General features: G+C 42.4%; 1 protein-coding gene across 9 annotated transcripts in view; it reads right to left on the bottom strand.

Annotated features, from left to right (window-relative positions):
- Positions 1–2,711: 2,711 nt before the first annotated feature.
- Positions 2,712–15,413, bottom strand: part of RMI2 (RecQ mediated genome instability 2) — an 80,140-nt gene continuing 67,438 nt past the window's right edge. For 8 of the 9 annotated variants that reach the window (XR_010442011.1, XR_010442012.1, XR_010442008.1 and 5 more), the window contains 2 exons: positions 8,097–8,161; positions 2,978–3,115 (listed from right to left, as the gene is read on the bottom strand). Coding sequence is in view for 1 of the 9 variants with exons in the window: in XM_064725680.1 (XP_064581750.1) it covers positions 2,967–3,115; positions 3,668–3,944 (426 nt within the window). In the remaining 8 variants the exon portion in view is untranslated. Of the gene's footprint in view, positions 3,116–3,667; positions 3,957–8,096; positions 8,162–15,413 lie in introns of those variants that run through there. The other variant, XM_064725680.1, reaches the window with a different exon arrangement.

Genomic DNA, 15,413 nt, shown 5'->3' with positions numbered 1-15,413 from the left:
CAGTGTTTGGTATCTCTGAGCAGTTCCTAGGTTCTCCACATGCACAGGGCTGGGCTGGAAACCCTGCTGACCCCATGGGCTGGGCACCCCACTGACCCAGTGCACCTGCCTGCACACAGGGCATGTATGAGACACCACCTGAACTGAGCAGGGCTAACAGAGCCACCATCAGGGGTGAGGGAAAAAAAAAAAAAAAAAAAACTACTCCAAAAGACCCCACACTTAAATGAAATGTTCCAGGTCATGTTCATAATTGGAGCTCAGCACTGAATCACAGCTGCCATAAATAAAGCATTATATCTACATGTTTCTGCACTGGGAGCTGTGCCTTTCCTCCCTGTCTGACTCTGCTGTTAATGCAAAGGCCAATGCTCTGTTCACCAAATACCTGCCACAAACACAGCAGTGTCACAGGCCACAGGGTTCTTTGCCTGAACTGTGTAAACCTTTTAATGAACCACTAAAACCATCCAGCCAGACTGTTTTTAACTATGCCTTATTTACTGCACGGTAATGTCTCACCTGGGGAATTAAAAAATGGAGCCCACACATCACCCTCCTGCCTAACAGAGGAGAGAGAGAGATGGCAGCTCCTATCAGCAAACACAACAGCAGAGACAGGGATGTGGGGAAGCCCATTCCAGGTGTCCCTGGAGGAGGGACAGCAGTGTCCCTGCAGGGCAGTTGCCACCTGCCACCAAACAGCCCTCGGGCCAACTGAGAGACCTTTGTGATTTCTCATGGATGTGAACCTCTGGAGAAGAATCACCTTGGAAAGGTTTGACTGAAGCATTTATCAGATCAATCCATCAGCTTCAGTACTTCAAAACTGGCTTTTATCTCTGCACTAGCCCTGGCTTTACCAGGACTAAACTTTTACTAGATAACTACTGGCAACACTGCACATTATTGAACACCTTGACTGAATTAATGCAACTGTTTATGCCTCAGGTGCATCATGCAGTATATAAACATGTTATATGGCAAATATATACCGTGCACTGCAATCTCATGGGTGTCCCCACCACAGCACACCCAGAATTCCTGCCTGTAACTGCTGCTGTGAGAGCACTGAGCACACCTGCCCACACAGCTGTCCCTGCAGAGCACACAGCTCCAGGGGTGCTTCCCAGGGCAGCTCTAGTGCTTACAACTCACCTCCAACATGTTCTTTATAGAGAACCCCACGATCTATAAAGTTCACAGAATTTCAACATATTACACCAACCCCAAAACAGATGTAACAAGAGCTCAGCTTTGACCTCCTCCTCAACACAGGGCTACAGAAGCCCCTTGTCCTGCAACTCCTCAGTTACATATTCTGCTGTGCAACAGCAACAAAAATCACAAACTCATGTTCTAACTGCAGAATTTGAGACACAAGGTGAGGAAAAGGGAGAATTCTCAGTACCCAGAAATAAGGCCATTCAGCCCAGCCTTAAACAGCCATCATCAGCCTCTCATTAGGTGAAGTACAACAGAGCTGGGAGTCAAAGCAATCTCCAGCAGCCTTTTGTTTAGAAATACAACGTTCACCCTGGCTACAAGGGTCTTTTGCTTTGAACTCCTAGGAAAATAACTTTTAATATGAACTAGTTACCAGCCAATATGGCAGTCACATGAATTATTTCTGAAGGCTACAGCACTCCACAAGCAGATTTTTTCCAGAATTACAAACAACGAATAAACCCAGACTGCCAAAAGTCTTTATCTTTGTATGTCTTGGCACTTCATCAGCAGGATCTCAAGAGCACAGGACTTCCACTATCCAACTGCCTGTGATGTGATCTGGTTTGGAACACCAAACTCAGGACTGGAATTGTACTCTGAAATCCAGCCCTTAGCCTGCAAAGATCTCAAATCTTTAAAGGGTGCTAGTTAGTTTCCACATGCTTTGAAAACCTAGTCCCACAATTAAAAAATTTAATTACTACAATTTGATTTTCATCTTAAATTGTAGAGCATTCAATCAGAGTCTCTTCTCTTCCAACATGCATTCCTAATTAACATAACTCTATTGCTGGACAAAACAGTCCCCAATCACAAAGCCATTTCACACAGATACTCCAATGCATTTGTCAGGACCCAAATTCTCTTTAGACAAGATGGAAAATAAAGAGTAGTAACATTTCTACTTTTTAAGTTTCTGGATGTGATTTCACAGTTTGATTTTTTCAGAAAAGGAATTATAAGAATAGAATACAATTTAGAATGTTAAAAATAACACTTAAAAATAGCATACACTGGAAGAAAAAAAACCTTCAAAAAGAAAAATGCACTTAGGGATAGAACACTTGTTTCTGGAGGTAAAAAGTATTTACATCTTGCACCTGGAGTATCTATTCCAAGGAATCCAGCATCACATCTTTTCATTAACTTCACTTCACTGGAACAGAGGGGTCATTACCACTTTCAGTACTTCAGAAACTAGAGAGGTATTTTAAGTACAAGACACTGCTAATTGTTACCAAGAGACACCTGTCTTACAAGCAGTTTACAAACATGGTGATTACTGAAATAGAAAACACAGGTGAAAACAATTATTTCCAAGCACAGCCTGAATGGATTGAAACACATTTTGCCTTGATGCCAGGTACTGAGTTCACCCTGGTAACACCAGTCCTGTGCAGCCCTTGCAGCCATGAACACCCTGCTGTAAAACACCTGCCTCAACACGAGCCCCCCCAGACAGCAGCTATCACACACACAAACAAACATACAGCCTTTTTAATAGCATGGACATCTTCATCAAAACGTCAAACAGGCACTGCTCAAACATGTTGGTATAAAAACACTGGGAGACATGAACTGTGATTATTATCAGATAAGCATTGGTCCCTACATTTCAGTAAGCCCAGCTTCTCACTGGTTTACTCCAGGAGTGGTTACACAGAATAGTCCAATGTTCTGCACCAAAAAGCAAAAGAAAACAAATTTCCAGTTCTTTTAGGCAGCAAGTAAAAGTATTAGGGGATGACTCTGTGCAAATCCTCCACTTCAAGGTTCCACATATTCTTATGAATGGGGTTTTCAGAGAGATCTGTCATCTTTATTGCTCGAAGAATGGGCTCCGGACTGCAGGACCGCACCACACCCATCACCATTACATACTTCCCTAAAAAACAAGTAAGCATTACATTTCATTAACCTTTGTATTACCATTTAAATTCATAAGCCAAATTACTTAAAGCCAAGTAAACAGTGCAAATTGAAGATGCTAATACTTGTAAGAAAACTCAAGGAATGAAGATTGCTTAGAACTAAATTTCAGAAAAAGGCTTTGTTATCTGTACATTCACTTCTACGGCACATTCAACTACATTTCCACATAGAGTTAAGAACCAAAAAACCACAAATTTATCCTGCTGTGTGAGTGGACTGAGGATAGGTCAGAGGACTGAAGTTTTAAGCAACGGGCCTATTTTGTACCACAGTTTCTGCAATACTGCAGACCAACACTTCTCCATTTGAACTGGCAGTTCTGGTGAAGGGAAAAGAAGGAAAAGAAAGCAAAATAGCGAAAAGAAAAATAGGAGAAGAATCTCTCTCCTTGTTCAGGGCCTCCTGCAGGGGGCCAGGCACGGCGGCCGGGCCTGGATGAGCCGAACCGCGTTAGAGCGGGCAGGGGCAGGGCCCGCTGCCCGCGGGGGACCCCGGCCCGCGGTACCTGCGCTGAGGCACGGCCGGCCCTGCGGCACCTGCTCCACGCCCAGCACGGTGAAGGCGCCGCTGCCGTCCTGCAGCCGGGCCGTGCCGCCTTCGGCGCCGCGCTGCACCTCGAGCACGGTGCCCTGCATCCACACGGCCCGCAGGGCCAGCGGAGCCCGGCCCGCCGCAGCCCGCCGCAGCTCCCAGGTGCCGCCCGCGCCGCGCTCCGCCCGCCGCAGCTGCGCCGCCAGCACCTTCACCGGCGGGCCCGGCGGGCCCAGCGCCGCCCCGGCCATGCTGAGGGCGCCTGAGGGCGCGCAGCCGCTGAGGGCGGGAAGCGCAAGGGCGGCCCCGCCCCTGAGCGGCGGCAGCGCTGCGGCTGCGGAGCGGCCTGCGCGGAACGGGAGCTGCCGTGCGGGGCTGTGAGGGTGTGCGGGTGCGGAGCGCAGGGGGTGCCCCCGCCGGTTCACCCGCCCGGTCGCCCTCGGTTGCACCGTGTGCCAGCCCCCCGAGCCAGCGCCCCTCACCTGGATCAGCCCAGAGACTGAGTGGCCGTCATTTTACCTGGTTCCAGTTCAGGAGCGGCCCCCTTCGTGCAAAAGGCAGTGTGAGCTGGGCTCGGTGCTGGTTCGAGCCGAGGGTGCCGCTGAGCGCTGCCCCCGGCCCCTGCCGGAGCCAGCCCGGCTCCCTCCCTGCTTAGCGGCACCGGGCCGCGCTGTTCACGTGCGAGTTGAGGGAGCTCCGGTTTCGTGAGAAAACAGGAAAATGCACTTGCTGATTTTCCCAGGGATGCTCTTCTGGGGAAATCCGGAGCATAACGCACTGAAACCATGGGCAGTTTAATTATGGGAGACTTGAATTCCAAGTCTTCAACCAATTTATTTACTGTCTGTTTGTATTACCGACAGGCTAGTTCACTTTGCTGCAGTCTGGTATTCTTGAAATGTTATGGTTTCTTTTGGACGGGTGGGTTGACATTTCATTTAGAAAGTAAGCCAAGAAATAAGCTAATGAAGAAATAGGAGGATGGAACAAAGACAAGAATCAGGAAAACCAAAGGGATGGCTTCATTACTTTCACAAGTCCTATTACCTACAAAAGTGCAGAATGGGTAAAAATACACTGATTGCAATCATTCTTCTTTAGAAGAGCTTTTGTTCTCCATTAAAATAGGCAGTTACTTTATTTTAAAAATCTGGTTTTTCCTGAGTAGCAAAATACATCAAAAGACCTTTTTACCTACTCACCCATCATGTTGTGAATTATTTATTCAGGTCTTTTTCCTTTCCAAATATATTTTCTGTTTGGAGACATTCTGTAAATGGGACCGTATTCTTTTTATAGTGTAAGGAAGCAGTTAATTTTTTGTTACCACTTACAGTAAGAATAAAACATAATATTGGTAATAACAATAAAAACACTGACATCTAAGCACAATACAGAATCATGTAATCTGGCAATCAAATCATATAGCTTACAGGAATAGAAAGACATTAGATGGTTACTGTATATGAATGCACAATTTGAGCAAGGCTCACAGGAGAATATTTGTAATTTATGCCCTTAAGCTACAGTCACTTGACAGCATCAATATTTAGTTTCACATAAAAAAAAAATTAATTGTGCCAAATATTGATAAAAGTATTGTATTCCTATTTGTTACTGCATAATAGGAGTGTCTAATGCTTATTAAGCCATTAAATCTACAGATCAAGGCAAGACCCCTACAAGAGTGTAATCTTCAGGAGAGACTAAAAGGTCCCTTTTAAAAGATTTGCCTTCAAGAAATGGTGTTATGAGAAGGGCAAAAGCACTGGCAACCTGCATCAAGAAATGGATTTGTTTTCCTAAACCAGAAAATCCTTATCTTTCAGTGAAATGCACAGTTACGCTGAATTATCTGCAAAGCTCTTCCCCAAGACCTGGTGCAGCTCAGCACAGACACATTCTGCAGCTGCAGGGAAAACGTCTGAGGCCTCAACAGTCTGATCTGGAGGTGACCCCACAGTGTCATCCTCTGATTTAAGGGTAGCAGAAGAAGCTCAGCACGCAGTTGGAAAAGGCACAGAGTTGGTGGCTGGCAGGCTCTAATTTACACTGGATTAAACATGAGCAGATTTTTGAGAGCACGGAATGCAAGAGTTTTGGTTTGTACGGATTAAAAGAGAAGGAATCAATTTCCTGCCTGCTATTACAATATGCACCTCACTTCAAAGCAATCCTCAAGGACATTATTCCTCAGGCTAACACACACATGAGATGGTCACAGTGTGGGTGAAGAAAGGTCAGACTACACCTAGACAGCACAGCCCAGATGAGAGCAGGAGTCAGGTCTCCCTCAATTACACTGGCAGGGTTTTGTTGGTATGGTGCCAAGAGAGCTTAGAAAAGAATTTGACCCCAGATCTCTGTGAAAAGAGATTTCCAAAGAAGCAGCAACTTGAAATTTTCTGTTGAGCTCAGACTTTTTTGTGCTGCCACTGACAGTACTACTTAAAATGGAAGCAATTCCCTGCTTCTCTCCCTAATTTTGGTAAAAGGCTGATATTACAGAAGCAGAAAAATACTTCTTTCCCTTGGCCAGGAAGTCTGATCTTTTACAGCCTTTCATTCTACCTGAAAGAGTTTTTAAAAATCCTTCTTTCCAGTCCATTGGCCAATGTGTACAGAACAGGTTCTTCAATTTTATTTCTCTTTCCTAGTACTGAGAAGTTATGAAATGGATTTCAAACAATTTTTAATTTTTTTTCTAGGATTTGGAATCCAAGTAATCATAAAGTTGTTTTTCTTTTTTAATTTTATTTTTAGTATTTTGTATGCACTTGCTTTAGAAATAGATCTAGCTGGGAGCTCCACAGCTGACTGCAAGAAAAGTCACAAAGTGTGGAGCTGAAAAATACATAGATCATAATGGTTATGTCTGAATGGCCCACAAAGGTCCATAAAACAGATCTGTAAAAAAACCCTTGTCTCTGGTCAGCCCAGAAACTCAGAGGATTCAGAACTCAGAGGATGTGACTGGAGCAGGCCAACACCTTCTCTATTCTGGCATCTCCAGCAACAATGCCTGCCCACAGTCACAGAGTAAACTGCAAATGATATGATTGAGCCTTTCATATCCTCATGCAGAAAAAGGAAGCAGCACATGGGAGCTCAGCATCACTGAAGGAAGATGTGAAAACAATCTTTGCAATAATTACTCTGCAAGTGAGGGCTCTGAGACTGTCTTCCTTTCCCTGGTATTCATATTTGACCTTTAAGAGATCTGTCCTAATTTAGACTTAGTTTCTTACTTGCACACAGAACAATACAACACAAACACAAGAATATAAAATTCCATCGTTCCTGGTGTTTGCTTTGCATTGCATAAAAGATGCAGTGTGGACATGCTGACTGAAGTCTGGAAAAACATCCTTCAACTTTTTTTTTTTTTAGACTATCTCATCATCACTGAATTTAATTAATGATTTGAAATTAATGGATCAATGAGTTGAAATTAATGGATTAATGGGTTGGAAGTCAGTTGTATTCACCTCCCTAACATGAGCATCAGCTGCTTGTAATTTGTGCTTTGGGGCAGAGCAGTCTGGCAGATGGATACTAAATCGTGTTTGACCACGAATTTCAAAAGACCTGGAGCCAGCAAAGGCACATGCTGAAACAAGAGAACTCTAGGTGCAGCCTGCCAAGGTTTTAATTAGGAGGTGGCTCTGAATAAGTGGTATTTTAGATGTGACTTGGACAGGGCAGGTAAATGTGAGCAACAGACATCAGAACCCCACTACTTACAACAACAAGAAGAGTCTGGCCTCTTCCATGGTGCCATCAAACCAAAACCTGCACTTAGAGTGACAGAAGAATCACTCTAAGATATGGTGACCTAATTTTGTGGCAAATACCATCAACCAAAGCATTAGCAAGGCATTCCCAGTGCTCTTTTTCTTTGAGAACCTAATATAGATGCTCTGCACCACATGTTAGCTTGTGCTCAGTGGAATCTGTGGTGGATTATGGCAAGAGACTTCCTGGAGCTGCCAGGAGCTGCCAGCTGCACCCAGTGTGTGGAGAGGAAAAACAGCATCTCCTCAGAGAGTGGGGGGGAAACCTCAGCTTGTACAGGCAGCCCCAGCATGAGAAATTATTTCACTGCTCCCACTGGCATGCAGACTTAACCAGTTCCTGTCACTCACCACACATCCCTGCCATGGGGCCTGCAGGCTGTAAAAAGGGCAATGCTGTCCTGCTTAGCTGACTCATTTCATTTACAAAGAATACTCAGAGGAAATAATTAGAGAACTGCAGTTGTGTTCTGCAGAAGTGGGTGTCACCTGTTGGTTTCTTTCCATGGTATGTAAATGCTGGCTTGTAAATTACATAAATCAGTGTTCTATGGAATAGGAATATAACACGATTAAAGAAAAAAATTAATGAATCAGTCTTTACTTTACCAGTACTGTTTGCTGCTCTGGAAATGGTCTGCAGAGCTGGCTTCCAGATGGGCTTGTTCAAACTCCTGCACAAGAAAAAGAACTCTTTAAACGGGAAACATGAATGGTATACAGAGCATTAGGTCTTCATCCTGACTGAAGCTGGGCCAGTAGCTAGGAGACTTCAGTCACTCACCTTTTTGACTGAATTTCACTTTTTAAAAGAATTGGATATTTAGCAAAAGTTTAACAAGACTGGAGAGTCCCTATAATCAGGGTAGGGGAACACAGATCACAGTGCTTTCCCTTGGCAGCTGCTGCTCTTGCACAAATACCCTCTGATCAGCATGGTCAGCATCCAGTTCATTCAGCAATGTGACAGAAGAATAATTTTCCTAAAGAACAGCAAGCAGCAGAGTGACATTTTACTTTCAGAAACTTAAAATCTGAGTTGTCAAATAGAAATCTACATAGAAGCCAGTAAGGCTGAGAAGTTACAGCCATTCCATTGGCAGGATTCTGTAATAATCAGGACAATATTCAAAAATCCATGAAATGAATTTCTGGTGCTTAGTAGGGAGACACTTTTAACTAATAGTCAAATTTTCATACAGGCAAGATCTTTCTCAGATCCGTCTCTCCCTATGAACTTTATCTTGTTTACACTAAAAACATCACAGCTACAGCAGCACATTGGATTCACAACAAACAACTGAATGACTGAAAAAGCAAAAACAATATAAAGAGGAAATCAACAGCAGTGAAATTTTGAAGCTGCTCAACAATAGCACTTACATGGTTTTGTGTACATCAACTGGGACCTAAAGCAGCTTGAGTTTCCAGTTTCTTATATGATGTGTATTCTGTAAGGCAAGATTCAAACCCAGAAGTGCTTACAAGCCTGGATGTAGAATGCATTTACTGCCATAGCCCCCACAAATAGCAGCCTGCTCCCCAACTACTGGCATGAGTGAATGAATGAATGAATGAATGAATGAATGAATGAATGAATGAATGAATGCATGAAAAAAAGGCATGTTAATAGCAGTCATTTTAGATGGAAGTCATATTTGTATATGAATATACAAGGCCTACTTATCTCTTAACAGGTCCAGAAGAAGATATAAAATGTCATGTTAAATCACAGAGTTCTTCCTAAATCAGAACATTTAATGTATAATTGATGAAGTATGTTTTCACATTCTTAGGGTTCTTAAATTTATTTAAAAAGTCAGAAGACACAAGACTGCATGAACCAATGGGAAGACATCTCATCAGTTCATTTTAGAAAGACCTCTACAAGCCATATGGAAATGTCATGTTTTAAAATACAATTTGACATTAAAATGTCACAAACTGCCTCCACCTCTTGATTTAAGTAATTTTAATCAGAGGTTTTAGTTTGCAGTTTGTACAGCACCTTATGTTAAGCACTATGCTGAAACTCTCTAATTTAGACCCATCTCTTTTCCCCTAAGCCCAGAATATGCAAGGTCAAATATGAATTTAATGGAATGAAGGTCACAATTTTATTGCTGGCATTTGCTGTTACTGAACAGCCATCACTGGCATCTGATCCATGAGCATCTCAGTTCTCAGCTTTTGTGAAGGCAAATATACCTACTGGTGCTCCAAGATTTTAATCAGCTCCTCCAGTGAGACTTTAGAAATTCATGGTATGAACCAAACAGGGAAACAAACAAACCAGAGGAACATAGAAAGAAACTGTGAAAAGGACCTACTTCAAGGAGAAATATTAAAATAACTTTTTATATACAGGTAAGCTGACCTTTCTACTAAACTAAAGGTTGTGTGAAGTCTGCAGTGAGGCAACTGTATATCTACCTGAATATATTTAAATATTTACTGATTACCCATATGAAAATATTTGATTTTTATAGAAGGCTAGAATATGGCATATAGTGTGCAACACAATGGTTGTATCTGAATGCAGCTCTATATAGGGCTGCCTTTCAAACTAAACAACAAAACTTGGACTTGAAATTCAAATGCAACGAAAAAAATGACTCATCAGGGATCCAAGTGTATTGAAGCCAAAAACTTAGCAAGCTTTCAGCTTGTCATGAAAAGCAGCAGTAAATGATAAATGCAGACCTAGTACACCTTGTTTTCAAAACCTGACAAGCCCACAAAACCAGACTTGCAGTAGTGCACTCTACTGCAAAAGCCATCAGTGCTTGTTTGTTCAAAATAGAAACTGTCAATACTGTAAGAGCCAACCAGGAGACATCAGTTCAGTGCAGATGATGCCTCAGACTCATGCAAATATCACAGAGTGTCTGTGCAGAGCTGGCAGGACTCTGCCAGGACCATGTGCACATTTTTGGTTGCACCTTTGGAGTTTTGATGTTTCAAACATCAAGTATTTATATTCAAGTAATTTCAAATTTTACACAGGAGCATTTGTAGAGCTGAAGCTCTGCTACAATTTGAGCAACTACAAACAGACAATAGATGAGATCAGACAATAGACACTTGAGAACGGAAAAAAGCAACACATGACCTTGGATTTGCAAGGCAAAGCTTGGCAGATCTTGGCTCCACTGCCGGTTACAGCCTCATTTATGAGAAATCATATTGGCGAAAGTGAAAGGCACGTGGCTTTTGTTCTTATCTACAGATCTCCGATTTGCCAATAAGTTATCTAGACTGCTATAAAAATAATACTGTGATTACTAATAACCACAAGATGTGTGTTAGGTATTTTAATTTTTGTTGTTTTCATAGATTTTTAAGGCAGAGGGAGACTTGAACAGCTGACCCTACTGTTTGACACAGACCATTGGTTTATTTGCATTCTGGTACCTCTGGGTCTTCCTTTGCTGAGAATTCAGTGGTGTTTCAGTCCAGTGCAGACCACAAGAGCTCCCAGCACTCACCAGTGGAGCTGAGGAGGCTGAAGCACACTCACTACTGCTTTCATGCTGCCATTTAATGGAATCAGTTTTACATTCATTTCTGGCAAATGAAATACTTGAGTGTCTGGGGATAGCAAAAATAGTCTCCAGGCCCCTTTTTTAAGTCCATCCAGATTTGTGAACAGCAGTTAAGCATATTGATGAAGGAATTAATACCTTTGGGCAGACATTCTGCAAATGCAACTGGGCTGGCTCCAATCACTCTCCAGTTCCACTGCTCTTCCCTGCCCGGAAAAATCAGGCATTCAAGTATGTAGGTTAGATTCAGAATATATAATGTGGATAGTTCACACTTTGGCTGACCCAGTTAAATAACAGTAGATACTGCTCATAAAACCAGTGCTGCTCAGTAGCAATCACTGATTCTTCTGACTGAAGGGTGTATTCCCTGTTTTGATGGGTATACAGTGCCTTCTGAAAAATGCTCCACACTTCAGGCCTCCTGTGGTATCAGCCCGAGTAATGATCACTAGCAACTTCCAAAATCAAGGCTGAGAGGAACAGTTCTTATAAAGAAAATCTCTGAAGTTTACAATCACAGGAATGTTCATTTAAATAGTGCCACATTTTACTCAAAACTGGCAGTGTTTGGTGAATGTCCCTTTTGCTTGTGGCAACTTTCCCTTTTGTTTCTTAGAAATGTCATTCTACTAGCCCGGGTTCTGGCTGGACACATGATGTCTGGGGAAACCAAAAATTCCAGCCAAAGAAAACAGAACTGAAAGTAACTGGAGAATCTTTCTCATTTATCTTTTGATCTGTACAATAGATAGATGCATTTCCTTCCAAAGGCTGCATTTCCTTCTACAGGCTGCATTTCCCAGATGTAAAGCAATGAAGCTCCACCAGTACTTCTGCAATTTCCGTCACACAGCTGTGGAGTGTTGTGAACTGATAACATTTGTAAAGAGTAATTGTAAAGTCATAAAAGGAGCTTGAGTGAGTGCCATGAACTGTGGTAAAAGTTTCTGTCCTTGAATTCCAAGCATTTTTCATGTTTCGCAATGTCCTCAAATTATAGTTTATGGTCTGTAATCTTACACAAAGTTTGGTTAAATTCCTGGTAGATGAGTAGGAAAGAGCGTATTTGTTTATTATTTCATCAGAAAAGTTGCAGATATACGCCTTAGGAGCAATGCTTTCATCTTTCCTGGTACCTGTCTCTTGCAAGCTCATACTGAAGAACAAGTTTCCATCATGGTTTGCATTTGCTGCTTTTCATTCACACATTTATATTGCCTGTAAATGTCTGGATTTGTAATGCCTCAGCTCAATAGCTCTCAAGTTGTATCTTCATGTTGCAGCTCTGCCTAAATGGGCAGACTGTGCATTTCAGATGGTAAGAAATGAACAGGCTTTGCATGAAAAGACCTCTGTAAGGAAAGAAACTATCTCCTGGGTCAATCCCTGTCCTACATCCCACTGAGTGGCAGGAGGGAACTTCTGCTTGTTTTTCCAGCACTTGTTCTAAGTGCTACAGCTTGGCTGGGCACAGTTTGGCCTGGGGAAGCAGGTTAGCTCTGATCATACAAGTACAGGAGTCCTGGGAAGGTGGGTGAGACCCCTAGAGTGCAGAGCCAGAAACTCTGCAGTGTACCTCAGCATGTCCATGCCTCAGCAGGATGGTGCTCCTGCTGCTGCAGAGCTGACCCTGGTCACCTCCTGCCTGCGACAGAAGCACTTCCTGATACCTTTTCCCACCCCCCTTCCTCCCTTCTTCCTTTAGTGTACACAGACCCTGCAATAAAACCTTCTTATTCAGAAGGAAAGGGAGCTATTGCATTGAAATTATAAAGCAACAGATGACTTGCACCTGGGAGGTACTGCAGCTGCATTTCATCAGCCAGGAAATGTTGCATAGTCACAAAATGTTGAATACAGGAGAACTGAGACTACTTGTTTTTAACTCTCTGCCTTGTTGGGCATGAGTTTCCAAAGACAGGCTGGGTTTTCTAACTTCCCTAGAACTCAGGGCTACTTCTTTCTGGTCCAAACCTGTTGTTATTTCTAACATTTATTTGGCTACTGCAGCTAAGGCTGAATAGTCATTTAACCTTATATCTTGTACTTAGAATATATTCTAGGAAACTTTAATTAGTTCATGTTTTCATCTGAAATACAATTACATTTTTAACATAATATATTTTAAGATAGAACACCAATTCAGTATAGTTTTCCTTCCCTCAGTGTTGCTAGTTTGATATTTATGGAACAATTGTCACTATTTTTTCCATCAGAATCTAATAGGAGAGGCTTGAAGTATTTCTTATCCCTTCAGAGACTTCTTCATTCAATAGAGACATTTTCTTAAAGGGGTATCATTTTTTCAAGCTTCTCCATTTTATCCAGCAGTTTACTAGTGAGATCTTTTGTGGGAAAAGATCAGTTTGGGGACTCAGGCTCAAACCCCTCCCTGGCATGGACTCAAGGACATGCTTCTCAAGCTTATTTTGAAATTAAATTGAAATACCTCACACCACAAACCCATAGAAGGAGACATTCTCGTCTTCCTGTGAACTTGCTTTAGTTCACAGAAAGGCTTTCAAGAGCCATTGACTTACAGAAAGAATGGGCCTTGCCTTTAGGCCTGTAGGCTGGGGCTTTGACTTAACAGGTGAGCCACTGACTTCTGTCTCAGCTTCAAATACCACTTTAGTAGCTTGTCTAAGAACTGATAATTGTGCAGTGAGTTAACAGCTCTCAGAGGGGTCACCAGAATCCAGTGTTTCCCAGCCACAAGTGACTGCTCTAGATGTTAAACTCTTAAATACTTAACAAATACTCCTCATTCCCTCTCCCTGAGAGGAGACTGCTACTCACTTGTTAGGACAACTGCAAGAAAAGGGAGAAACTGAAGTTTGACTGCTCTCTGCCAAGCAGGGGCACAAGTCTCACTTCTCCACATTCTGAGGAGGTCTAAGTACAAATCAGCTGCCCCAGCAATATTCTCTTGGCTTGCTCCATTTTTAAAAGACTGCCTTTCTTCAGAGACCCATTTTTCAACAGTCTCAAGGGAGGAAAAGCTTCAGCTCTGTAGGCAATAGTTCCTCACTGGCTGCTTGCATGGCACACTGGCTGCTTTGGATCTCCTTTCAAAGAAACTCAGCACTCTCAATGTACACCAGAGAGAACTGTAAACAGCTCCAGCACTTTGTCTCAGAAACTTCCAACTTTTCTTGGGCAATGCTCAATGTTGTGACACACTTCTTTTCTGGCTTTTAGCCTAATTAACTAGAACAAATTCACCAGGCAGTGTGTTTCAGAGCAGGGCTGAAATCCATGTCCTCATTCAATGCTGAAGCTATTGGCTTGTCTTTCCTTGCTGTGCCTGTTTCCTGTAAAGCTGGTCCTTGTAAAAGGTTTGTCACACACAAATGACAAGTGTGGTTTAACCAGCACATCACCTTGTCTTTCACACAGTGATCTGCTCTTGTCACACTTGTGAGAGGAGCAGAGCAGTCAGAAAGACAAAGCACATCTCTGCAGTTTGAATTGCCTTGGAAAAGCCACGTGGGCTTCTTGCAGTCAAACCTTTCCTGTTTGCTGTTGTGAGTTCACCATAACAGAGTGTAATGATTGCTGACAAAGGATGTAAATAATACATACGAGATACAGCAGGGGATGAAGAGGGTGGACACTGCTGAAAATAACTTGGATGATAAAAGAATCAATTGAGAAGATGAATTTTCAACACACTGACTCATTCAGATGGAATAATTTGAACAAATTTGCAGTGATCATCCAAACTCTTCTCTAAAGCATAACTTATGACAGATAATGACAGAAAATAATAGAACGGTGGTAAAGATCTTGTGAACTCTAAGCCTGTAATTACTTGCACAGTAATAAGCTGGAATGCTTTTAGATGTCTTCAGCATGCAGGGATGAAAACAAACTTTTTCCCTCCAGCAGAGGGGGCTTGGCAGTAAGTTTTCTAAACACAAAACCAAATGATTTCTTCAGAAATTGAGTAATACTAACATTGAACTGACTTTTGTAGGAACTTGTGTAGTATTATAGGTAAAAACAGAACTTCCTCCAAACGAGAGATTTAAATATAAACAGACACAATTCCAGTGAGTGTTTTTCTGGCTATCTTGGTTTGCCTTATTTCTCAGTGTGGCTTTTCTATTTCAGCAGAAAACCCTTGCAGTTACACCTGACTGGCAGTGTGAAAGTTCCTGTTAAATCTGTCCCTGTAAAATACTTCAATACATGCACAAGAAAAAAACAGAGAAGGTACTAAGGTAAAGTCCTGGTGGAAACTTTTCCAAGCCACAACAGAGGTGTGTATTTGAAGGCAGAGCATGTCTTCTGAGTAGTCCAGGAGTTTGCAGTACAGTTAGTTGAGGCCATAAACAATTGCCATAAATCTGGATGGCCAAAGAGACATTGGCAG

This window comes from Zonotrichia leucophrys, chromosome 14, assembly GCF_028769735.1.
Source record: "Zonotrichia leucophrys gambelii isolate GWCS_2022_RI chromosome 14, RI_Zleu_2.0, whole genome shotgun sequence".
NCBI classification, from domain to species: Eukaryota; Metazoa; Chordata; class Aves; order Passeriformes; family Passerellidae; genus Zonotrichia; species Zonotrichia leucophrys.
This window is presented reverse-complemented; position numbering and strand designations above follow the sequence as displayed.